This window comes from Alosa sapidissima, chromosome 14 (genome assembly GCF_018492685.1).
Source record: "Alosa sapidissima isolate fAloSap1 chromosome 14, fAloSap1.pri, whole genome shotgun sequence".
Classification (NCBI taxonomy): domain Eukaryota; kingdom Metazoa; phylum Chordata; class Actinopteri; order Clupeiformes; family Clupeidae; genus Alosa; species Alosa sapidissima.
The window spans coordinates 23205920-23217978 of NC_055970.1; the positions used below are offsets into that span (position 1 = coordinate 23205920).

The 12059-nt window shown below is 40.7% G+C and overlaps 2 protein-coding genes across 2 annotated transcripts; one reads left to right on the forward strand and one right to left on the reverse strand.

Annotated features, from left to right (window-relative positions):
- The first annotated feature begins 3345 nt into the window (after window positions 1-3345).
- Window positions 3346-4312, forward strand: LOC121681456 (profilin-3-like). The gene is made up of 2 exons (XM_042061209.1): window positions 3346-3502; window positions 3836-4312. Exons 1-2 carry the CDS (start codon window positions 3483-3485, stop codon window positions 4254-4256), a joined length of 441 nt encoding a protein of 146 aa, XP_041917143.1. The 5' UTR covers window positions 3346-3482; the 3' UTR covers window positions 4257-4312.
- A 243-nt stretch (window positions 4313-4555) lies between these two features.
- Window positions 4556-10928, reverse strand: arl3l2 (ADP ribosylation factor like GTPase 3, like 2). The gene is made up of 6 exons (XM_042061205.1): window positions 10519-10928; window positions 9098-9241; window positions 6902-7018; window positions 6625-6675; window positions 6120-6305; window positions 4556-5075 (listed from the first exon to the last, which is right to left on the reverse strand). The coding sequence occupies exons 1-6, from the start codon at window positions 10534-10536 to the stop codon at window positions 5028-5030; spliced, it is 564 nt and encodes a 187-aa protein (XP_041917139.1). The 5' UTR covers window positions 10537-10928; the 3' UTR covers window positions 4556-5027.
- Between the last annotated feature and the right edge of the window lie 1131 nt (window positions 10929-12059).

Consider the following 12059-nt stretch of genomic DNA (forward strand, 5'->3'; position numbering starts at 1 on the left):
ACCTGCACAAGTAATCGCTTAAATGACCAAACCAGTTATAAAGACAACTCTCTAAAAGGTTCAGTCTGAAGAGACCCCCAGTGGGTTCATGTACTTATGTTAACTTAAAAGGTTCAGTCTGAATTGCCCCCCATGTGGGTTCTTGAGTTTGATTTGTGAGTGTTCATAAGCGTTGCTAGATGAGTATGTCAGTGCCTGTGGTCCACAGTAACATGTCTCTCCCTCATGTGCTCATATGGTGTTGCCTAGCGAGGGGCAGGAGGAAGTGCGTCTGAAGGTAGCGTCCTCGCGCTCCAGGGTGAAGGCCGCTCCCTGGCTGCCATCTTTGGGAGAATCCCTGAGCGTGCAGTGGAAACAGAAGGCGTAGAAGAAGGCCACCAGAAGCAGGAAGCAGACGGTGCAGAAGATGATGACGATGAGGATGGTGTGTATGTGCAGGTAGACATCACCTAAGGAGATGTCAGCGGAGACGCTCGGAGCCGGAGGGGGCACGGTGACAGGTGCCCTGCTGGAGTGGAGATATGGGACAACCGTCATGGGTGTGGACCTTCTGCGGATCTTCTCTCTTGCCTGTTACTTCTTCAGACTCTTCAGAGGTTATTAATGTTTACCTGAAGTAGGACAAAAACACAAACATCATAGTGTACTTGTGTTTTTCAGACCAAATTGCTACTCACATACTACCAAATACTGCCTTACTCATATTTTTTTTTATTATTTAACCTTTATTTTGCCAGGAAGGTCCCATTGAGACACAATGTCTCTTCTGCCAGGGAGTCCTGGTCGAGACGGCAGCAATGATTTAATTTAGAAAGACAGTAAATGGACAACATGGGACATGGACACAGTCCAAAGACACCAATAACTAACATTAACACTAACACAGAAGACATAGAGACAAAGGCTAAGGAGAACTAAAAGACTAAATTAAAATAAAATAGAACTCTATGAGCAGTGACACTGGTCACTGTAAGCTAACTTTAAAGAATTTTTAAAAACATTTAAAGAAAGGAGTCCAAGTTGAGCGTGTGTTGAAGCTCATTCCAGGCATGTGGATGAGTTTTATTTGTGATATTGAAGACTGTAGGAGGAGCTTGTTTGAAGAACGGGTGCTATATGTAGTAGGGCGAAAAACAGAAGACTGCAAATATAACAGGGAAGTTTGCCCATTAAGGCCTTTGCTATAAAGATTAAAATATGAATTTTACGAAGCTTGTCAAAGTGACACTTCAGCCACTATCTGCAACAGGTGTTTATACAGTATGTCATGTTTGCTTAAAGGTGCAACCAACCCCAGAAATGCTGACAGAAGAAGAAACCCAGCACTTGATTTAAAAACACAAATGTTAACAACTTTGTTCTCTTATACTGTAAATGGAAGCACTGACAGCTAAAGTTTCATCAGGACCGTTTAAAAACAACAACAACAACAACAAATATAGTTGCAAGCAGCAATGAGGAAGCAGAAAAGCTAGAGTTGCCATGCCAACAACAACAACAACAACAACAACATATGAAGCAAGAAAAAAACCCAGCTGACCTTCGATCGTCTCACGCTTGTCTCACAGTGGAGTCTGTCCCTGAGCCTTTTGAAAAGAGTCTTCAGCGTCTTCTTTGTGACAGAGAGAATGCAGTGGAATAACGGACTAGGTATGAGAGGAGAAGACGGGAGAGGAGGGGAGGGGAGAGGGGAAGGGAGGGGAGAGAGGGATGGAGTACTGTCTTAAACAGGGACAGGTTTCCATGACAACCTTCTCTAGAAGCATACACAGGAGCAGCATCACTTGGGTGGTTAGTGGTGATAGGAGGAGGAGAATAAAAAGAGTACAAAACAATAGGTGTAGACTAATCACAGAGTGTAGGCCCACTATGTATGCTATAATTATCAATGGATTTTCAGGCTTGAGTGGGTCTTAGATCGTGGGTTTCCATATGATGAATCGACTGCAGTATGGTATAGGCTACATTTCGTCTTTTGTCTGTGTCATTATGTTTTATATTATGTTTGTTTGAAAATGTGCATGTTATTGTATAGCATATTATTGTTTAGGCTCTTCACAACCCAGTATGTTGCCAGTACTGTAAAAACTCCACATCACTGAGCACGAGCAGGAGGATTGTTAACAAAACTATCCCGCTATCGTCTCATGACCATGGCTGCGACTGTGGAGTCAGCTATGGACTAAGATGCTCAATCCAGTGTTCTTTTAGAATGGAATATCAATGCTGGAATATGAATGTGAAACTAATTTTCACAGTTTTATTGCAGGTGATCCACTGCTTGTGAATAAAACCATCTTTATCTTTAAGGAGGAAAGCAGTGTCAGGTTAGCCTGACGAGCCAGACCCACATTAAAATGTAGGGTCTGGGCACTCACCGTTCGCAGTGCTCAGTCCGAGGGGCGGGATAATCAGTTGTCTTTCAAATTCCCTCTGCACACAATAGGACAACGGCAGCGCTATGAGTCCCATGCGTTTCCCACCAGCGGAGCTAGTTGGCTAGTTCAAACGTTTGCCAACTTAATAAAAGCTTAACTCGTGTCACACTGTTCGCCAGCAGCAACATCCATCTTATTTGTTTTCAAGTAGCAGGGAATTCAAGCCAAACCGTTGCAACTCTGCCATCAATCATTATGTTAAGCCCACCTAACGACTCTATACACGATTTCATTGGCCTGATTAAGTTTCGATTTCTGGAGCTCACAAGCCAACGGAGAGTTGCTAGACTAGCCCTGGCAGCCGCTAGGGGCGTGTCTAGATTTCTAGGCTAGTGTCAGGTTCTATTTGGTCATGGTTTAGGAGCAGAGAATACACCCAATAAACACTAATATAACCAGCACTACTTGAACCATAGACTGTAAATAATATAAAAAAATGTTCTTCCTCTTTTGTCTCTATTCTTCCACACACAACATATAATACATCAAAATAATATTTTATTTTATTTCTTTTGTAGAATTCTGGGGTATTCTCACTGTATTCTTATGTAATCATATGTTACTTCTGTGTGTAGTATACAGTACAATGGAGACAGGCCCATACCATTGTACATGATGTCTTCAATACAGACATTAGAACTAAAACACAACGCAACAACACTTTTCTTCTTTTTCTAAAGAGCCTATTGGCAGGGAATATAATACAGGTGGGTTCTATGAGCGATTACATGATTGTAATCTATGAGGGCACGATGAGGTAGCTTTAGAGACTCTCCTGCCATCTGCTGGATCTGAGTGGGGAAACAAAGAAGATGATGTAATTTGGAATACTGGAGGTATGCAAACAACCTTTTGTTACATCAACAACTGAAGTGTTTGTTGCCTTGGTAATAGGGAATGTTTACAGTTGTGGAATTAGATCTGAACAATTGAAACAAAGATAAGAATGTGAGTGTTGTTTCATCATAGATCATGTGGAAACCTCTGTTCTAGAATCTTTGGTGGAAACTGCCTGATCCAAGAGCAAAAGAATAGATCTGTCTCATGTCAACTGCAATATTGCTGTATGTTGTCCTAGTTTTCATGTCAATCATTAAATTGTACCTAATTCTCTTTGTTCTAGCGATAGTTTGGGGATTTTTTTTTTTTTAAGTTTAAAACATTTTAAGTCTCCTTACAGAGTCATGGTTTGCATTTGTTTATGGTTACTGGTATTATGATTATAGTAAATTGTAATGATGTTTAGTGATTATTGTACATCACTTTAGAAAAAAGTGTCAGTTCAGAACCATCAACCTAATCTAACTGCCAAGAAGACTCTGGTTCATAAATCATGCTATTCTGTTTTATTTTCTAATTTAACTAATGAAATAATTGTTTTTTGTTTTTTAATTCAGTGGGATGTCAGACTGGGCAGATTATATCAAAGCCATCCTTAAGGACAAGCTGACAGAGGATGCAGCTTTGGTTGGTTTTTACAACAAAGCAGTGTTGGCCTCCAAGCCTGGAGGCTTCATGGCAGCTATCTCCCCCCCAGAGCTGGAGGCCCTGATGGGAAGAGATCGAGGGAATCTGCTGGAGATGGGAACTACCATCGGAGGACAGAAGGTCCTGGTCATCCGAGACGGCATGATCAGCGGCGATACGGAACTTCGCTTCATGGACCTCCGAACGAAAGGCGTTGATGGGAAGGCCATCACAGTGGTGAAGACGCACAAGATTCTGGTGTTTTTGATGGGGAAGAGAGGAGTGCATGCTGGATTTATACACAAGAGGGCCTGTGCTATTGCCTCTTATCTAAAGGAGCATGGGGTATGACAAGCTTGAGACAAATGGAGTTAAAGTTAGAGAAGCAAAAACTCTCTGAAATCCTACAACATTACTTGTGTGTTCATTGACTAGTTTGGTGTTACTTAAAACAGTCTACGTTATGGTTTTATTTAAACTATCCAGAATCGTATCACAGGCGATCAGGATCAACTCTAGATTCATCTGGATCCTGGGTTGACCTCTTCCTTTATTAGCTCCCGTCTGTAATTGGACTCCCTTGCAGCAAGCAATTTCTACAGACATCAATGACTACAAGTTTTTATAATGTCAAAAGTTTAATACACCACAGAAGACCAGTCACTTGCTGTACATTATTACAGTAGCCTACTGCATCTACCTCTATGTGAAGACAGTAATGACAAAGACATATGAAAGGTCTAACGGAGATCCTTTCTGCTTTTCGTCCTCCTCTGCCCTGGGTTAACGTTAGACACTGGCAGGAACCATTCTCAGTCAAGGGAAAGAGGATTGTATGTTTGTATCAAATACATTTACATTTACATACATTTTCCTTTACCCTTCAATCAGTTACAAAGCTCCCTTTCATTTCAAGATTCACAACCACCATCTCATTGGGTGTTGAAAGTTGTTCTAAGATGACACATACAAAAAAAAAACCCCACATACACAAATACATGGTGCAAAATGTAAATAGCTCATGTTATATGCAAATCAAGGGAGGATAACCACATGTTAAGGACTGGGCATTAGAGGGTTTGAACTTCTCTTCTCCAGAACTCGTTAAACAACTCAGCAGGCTCATTTTTTCCGATTGACAAGGTTATTACAGATCCAATTCATGCCATCCTGTGGAGGAGAAGGAAGGGAACAGCAAGCTGACATTAAACCAAACAATTCCACCCCAAACAACCTCTCAGTATGACCATAAGATGTACACTCTTCAAAACGAATGTGTTGAAAACAACACAACTTGTCTTTTTTTAACACATCTCTGTGTCCAGATAGGGACAACACAGTTTGTGTTGTTTCCTTTTTTTATTTGTTACACAATATGTGTTGTAAATAACACAACTCGCATTGTTTGTTAACACATCTCTGTGTCCAGATAGGGACAACAGATTCATTTTAAGAGTGTAGCTCTGTATTTTCTTTCAAATTAACAAACTGCCTTCTCAAGCAATCACACATGAGAACCAAATAGTTTGAGATCTGACATATTTCTGCATGTATCAGGTGGAAGTTCACCATTGTCTTTATCATCTCTGTTCATTATGCCCTGTATAACATCAACAACAAGAAGACATTTAAGGTTTGTCCACAGCATCCAGATAGCACACACATACCTCATGGCACTTTACATTTAATCATTTAGCAGACATTTTTATCCCCAAGCGACTTACATGTCTACTATATTACAAGCACTATTCTCCCCAGAGCAACTCGGGGATAAGTGCCTTGCTCAAGGGCACAACAGTGGAAGCCGGAAATAGAACCTACAACTTTTCAGGCTACTGCAATCTGGTCCTAAGAGTGGGGCCAGAACTGAGCGGTTAGCTGCTATCTTAGCAGTCCTAGATCAGTGTATTCATTCAGTCCGAGAGGTGGAGAAGTGACCTAACGGGTTTAGTTTCTGATCCCTCTTAGGTCACAAAACGCAGTAACACAAACATCCTCAGCTGCCCTGGACTAGTTCTACATCTGTCACATGCCTCGGTCCGTAGCACTTGTGGAATTTATCATTCTCCAGCAACTTTTTTGTGTCAAAGAAACATTCCACATTTAGTGATTATAGTTATACCGACTATAATGTATGTGTACATGTGCACTGGGAGCTGGTGTATTCACTTCTATATTCCATGTGTCTAATTATTTGTGATTTGTGATGTGTACCTGCACTCCTTCTCCAGACACCGCCGAGCAGGCCTGGATCTGCCAGACCCGGTCCCGGTACGTGTGCAGGTTTAGCCCCTCAGCTATCTCACTGGCAGGGGACGCAGTGGCCAGGTCCTGCTTGTTGGCAAAGATAAGTACTGGAACTCCCTTCAGGTTCTCCTCATCGATCAGCTCAGCTAGCTCCTGTAAATGCAAATAGAGAATTAAGTGTGTGTGCGCACACACACACACACACACACACACACACACAAAGCGAGAGAAAGAGAGAGAGAAAACATCATTAAAAGACCCATAAAACACCCATACAAAATCAGATAAAAATGGGTGTGACAATTCACCTTCTGTTACCCTGGCTGTTGTTTTCTCATTGTCAGTGTACAATCATGCAAATGAAAAGCACACAGCCAACACAGTTAATGTCTAGGTGTGCTGTCCTAAACAAATACCGACAAAAGCAGCCTGACACATTTGCCAAATGAAAACATCTTGTTTACAGTCTTACCAGTCCTGTCTCCTCAAATCGCTTTTTGTCAGCACTATCTATGACGTAGATCTAAAGAAAACAAAAGAAATTTTAAGATAATCCATGTCATATTTCTCATGCATTAACTGAGAGACACAGCATCAAGTAAACATGTTTATGCAATTGTTTATATATATATATATATATATATATATACTGTATATAGCAAAACTCTTGTAGAGAGCTGCATACAAAGTCAAGATATACAAGTTGACATCCAGGAAAAGACAAATCAAGATTAAGACAAGCTTCTAACCAGTAAATCTGTGTTCTCTAGGTATTTTTTCCAGAAGGTCCTGATTTTTCTTTGCCCTCCGATGTCCCAGACATTCAGTTTCATTCCATGAGAGGCCACACTCTTTATGTTGAAACCCTGAGGATAATACATAGGCCACAGCATATCCCACTTTGATTTTAATGCGCTAATAACAAACATACATTTTGACAGGGAAAAAGAGAATTTATGAACAGAGTATTATTGTAGGACTGTTCTCATATGCATCTCACAGAAGTTTGATGTGATCAAAAACTATATGTGAGAATAATAGCATCAAGTTGGTGGATTTTGTTGATCTGAATCTGAGCCAACAAAATGATCAAGGACTAATTATTTATGCATGTAAAACAATGCACACACACACACACACACACACACACACACACACACACACACACACACACACACACACACACACACACACTTAGATAGCTAGATAGTATCATTAATTCATTTTGTTCAGATCACTGGTAGACCATGATGTGCTGGTCTATTTTAAGAATCTGTAATCTGCTTGTCAATGTACTTCCCTGACTTGATAAATATTTAATCTCCAAAAGACCCTTGGATTATAATTCACACCCCATCTGAGCCAATACTGCTTCCTCCTTTTACAATGTTACAAGTCAATGGTGGTAACAGATAAATCATATGTGTAAGTCTATGTTGAGAGGATCTTGCATCAGTGCGATGAGGCAAAGCATGAGACTTTGGGTGAGCTTCTGCTTCCTGTCATGCTCGTCATGGTAATGGGCATATGGGCATGTGGCAGGGTGCACAGATGTCATGTAGTGTACAGCTTTAAAACACATCTACTCAGAGCCCGGCAGGCAATGAAATTCACAGCTCTTAGTCCCATGCAATCAGTAAAAGCAACTAGTAAGTAACTAAGGTTAACTAAGGCCTTCTATACATGCTTTACTAGTTTACCCACATGCTCAAAATAAATGCCATTCTAGCCTCCACACCTTCAGCGTATCCATACCTATTACAACAATTCTGGTCCAAATGTCATTTTGTGCCGCTAACATATAAAGTTGGTGTCTGCTTATAGAAGGATTAATCATAGAAAAAACATGAAATGTTTATATTGGTAGGCCTACTCTGCATGATTCAGTGATGACCTCAGATGAACCTCAACAGTTTGACATATTATGTCCTTTTGGGCCCCTGCCGTCGACTTCAAGGGAGTGCTGCCTGGAAGGCACTAGAGTTAGGCGAGGGTTAGGGTTAGGGTTAACGTTAGGGTTAGGGTTACCGTAATTTACCAACTATTAGCCGCAGTTAATACATTGATTTTGCTAAATTTATTCAGCTATGAGGTTAATACATGGGGGCAGTTAATATGGTATTAATATGGTTTTGTTTGTTTTTTTAACAGGCATAAAACACTGTCCTGCGGCTTATACACAATGCAGCTAATACACAGGAAATTACTGTAGGTGTCTTAAAGTCGACGGCTGCAGCGCTGCCTTGAAGTCGACGGTGGGGGCCCAAAAGACCATCAAGCCAACAGTTTCATTCACAATCATGGTGATAACCCTACTCCTTACATGTTCATTCAGGTTGGCTGAAAGTGTGGTTGAAATAAGCGCTAATGTGCATTGTTTTCTCTCTCTCTCTCTTATCTGCATGGATGTAATGGTACTAACCTATGTGGGTGTAATGGTACTAACCTGCATGTGTGTGTAATGGTACTAACCTGCATGTGTGTAATGGTACTAACCTGTGTGTGTGTGTAATGGTACTAACCTGCTGATTTTAAGAGTCTGTAAAGATTATAATACTAACCTATCAAAAAGCAAGTCAATACTCGAATTAACATAAATTACAAGAATGAGCCCAGTAGGGGAGTCTCTTAATGAAAATGATGCTACAGGATGGATACATCATTGAGTCACACTTAAGAATTTTTGGTTAGGCGGTTGTGATTTTTGGTTAGACGCTCCGGACACCAACTGGAACTACCAAAGAATGACACAAGTGCGACTGCCCAGGGGCAGTAGTGCAAACGACCAAACTTTGCGTCCTTGTTTGCGATTGAGAGTTCAAACTACAATTTCTAGAAACACCAAATCCAAGAACGACGGAGCGACCTACCAAGGTTGTGACGCAAGTTATCCCCCCCTGCTTGGGTGTAATGGTACTAACCTGTGTGGGTATAATGGTACTAACCTGTGTGGGTGTAATGGTACTGACGTCCTCAGATGCGAGGCTCTTGAGTAAGGTGGTTTTACCAGCATTGTCCAAACCCAGAAGAACTATCCTCAGCTCCTGCTCTGTGCTCCCCTTCAGTTTCTGTAGAACTGAGAGCAAGCCCTGGAATGAAGGGAGATTTGTCTGGATAAATAACAAATGAAATCCTATCCTTTCTCCAAATAAACGATTTTGATTTATTTGGCCGTTTGGATCGGTTGGTAATCTGTGCAGGAGCACATCCATTTTCCATGATAAAGGGGCACGAGAGAAAACCAGGGAGTGAATTAGCCCACAAACAGACTTGCCTTTTTGCCTTTTTCCTAACATAATCTACACTGCAACTGGCAATGGCAATAAACAGCTAGTCATCGTTGCTAACTGATCTACTTTAGCAACTTATTCAGCCACTGGTGTTATAAAAGTGGGTCTGGAGCAAAATACTGCACAATCAACAGGCAAAGCAGTTAGAATGCACGTGTGTGACTTGATCATGTATCAAAAAATCGGTTTGAGGATGTTGAGAAACTAGTTATCTACACACACAGGCCTCACATAAAAAAGATAAAAGAATGTTTTAAAAACTTCCTTTCTTTAAAAGTTCCTTCCCTTGCGTGCCAAGAATTGTAGGTCTGTTTATCTCCAAGTGACTACCAGGACAGTCTTTCTGAAAAGGGCAAAATGGCAGCTATTTTACAGTAGCTTTCAGTGTTTACAGAGGTCAAGCTTCAGACTGTTTTTCTCTGTCATTCAGTAACTCGGTGACCCAGTCATATATGTTCAAGTAGAGGTATCTATTTCCTTCAAAATGGGCTCTGTGGCTTGTTCCGGGTCCTTCATTGCCAACAGTGGACATGGATGTTCACCTTCTTTGTCTGAGTTGTTGAGTAACTGAGTCTGCCTGTCCTTTATAAGGCTTAACCGGCCTTCATTTGGAATAGCACTGGCACCTATTCATGCCTCATTCATGTAACAACTGATTACAGTAATTAGATTAATGGCAAGGCACAAGCCATTCTGTCTTCAACTGGTCCCTTTTCCTTTATATAATGTAACATCCACACATTTTGCAGAGTCCAACAAGTAACAGAAACTGCACACAGTTTAGAGAAAAGGGCTGACTTGGATGGATTCACAGTGCTTCGTCACCACTATTTTCAGTTTGTCTAGTTTTTAGTTGATATACATTTCATAATATGGTATACAGATTTTACAAGAACACTGTGAATGTCAAGTCAATGAACTCAGTACCCGCAGTACCAGTGCTAGAACAGAGTTATGAACATATACACAAGTGAAGGCCAGATGGTTGAAAATATAGGCTTGTACAGTTGGGATGTTTAAGAAAAACACAGTATCATCAAGCTCAAGGAATGAACCAGAGGGATATGTAAACGTACCTTTGGAGCTTCTCCCATGGTGTTGTCTGGTCTGCCGTGAATTCTAGAACGGGGCAGCTACATTCTCATGCAAACCCCACAGGTGAGAGGGACTGTGTGCTCGCGAGGTTACCAGTGAATGAGGCTAAACAGCACTACAGCACCGATGACGAACACCTCAAGACTGTTGTGTATGTGTGTGTGAGGGAATCTGTAGGTGTGTATGGTTGTGCCTAATGAGTACTCCACGTTGTGATCAGGTTTGGTTGTTCCTTCTTTCGGTCATGGAATGGGCATGATGGCGGGGGTGGAGCGTGCCAGGATTAAGGGTCCAGAATTAGCCATAGTCTTCCTCTCTCTGTGTAGCCTATGCTGGGGCTTTACCTGGATTATCCTTACACCAGCTGCTACTGAGCAGAAGCACGCACTACACTGCACCAGCACCGTGGAGTGTCATGGAGCGTGTGTTGTGGTGCTGTTTGTTTGTGGATTAGACCAGAATAAGGGCTACATGACAAATGTACTTCTGCTTTTCTTAATTATGCAACAATGCAATAAAACAGTGCAATAAAACAGTACTACAAACATTATGCAATAAAAAAGAGGTCTCTATATTGTTATGCAGTACATGAATGTCTTAGTATATCATATTTTGCCCAGTCTATTTGTGTATGAAAAATCATTTTTAAGCCTGTCAACTGAGACATCCTGTTGTAATGTGGGGCTCTGAAAGTCTGTGAAATCTTTCCATGTCCCCAGATTTGCCATGTTTCATGTTTCATGTTTCAAACTTCATGCCAGCGATGAGCATTTACATGGTCTGACCTGCATGAGCATTTTAAGCGTTACTTCTCAAAATCTTTGAGTGAGACTGTCCCATATAGTATAGTTTTTTTTTAGAGAAAAGGTTTACTTTTCACACTGCAAAAACTGTGTATCTAACCAAGTCTTATTAATCTTATATTAAGATCAAAAATGTAGCTGGTACTGTTTTTTGTATAAAGAGACTAACCTAGCATTTTTTCGTCATTTTTACGTAATATTATAATCGAATTTGACTTATTTTAAGACGTCTTATCAAATTTGCTTAATGCACTGGTAGCCAAATTTCTAAATCAATTGTATGCACCACATTGCTATGTAGCATAGTAATGTTATACACCATTTCAAAGCTTTGGCTCTTGGGAATCCAAACATGACCATTTTGTTCATGTACAATCTGTATAGTGCTTTACATTCTCAGATTAATTTGATTATGTCTCAATTCAATTTTATCCAAAATGCCCCCCTCCCCCTCCTTCGCTTTTGGTGCTACCCTGACTTCTGGCTGCAGTGTAGCTGCAGCACAATAAGTAGATGCAACATATTGGGTACTGAAATATATTCACAAGAATCCATAGAAATTGAATCTTCATGTTGTATTATCCAATATTAGTTGTACAGATCACTCACTGAACCAACAAAGTAAATGCAAAAATAGAGACTTTTTGTAATTATTCCATATTTTGTGTAGCCAGTCTATATCAGAACACCTGACATACCATCTAAATAGTCCACAAGAA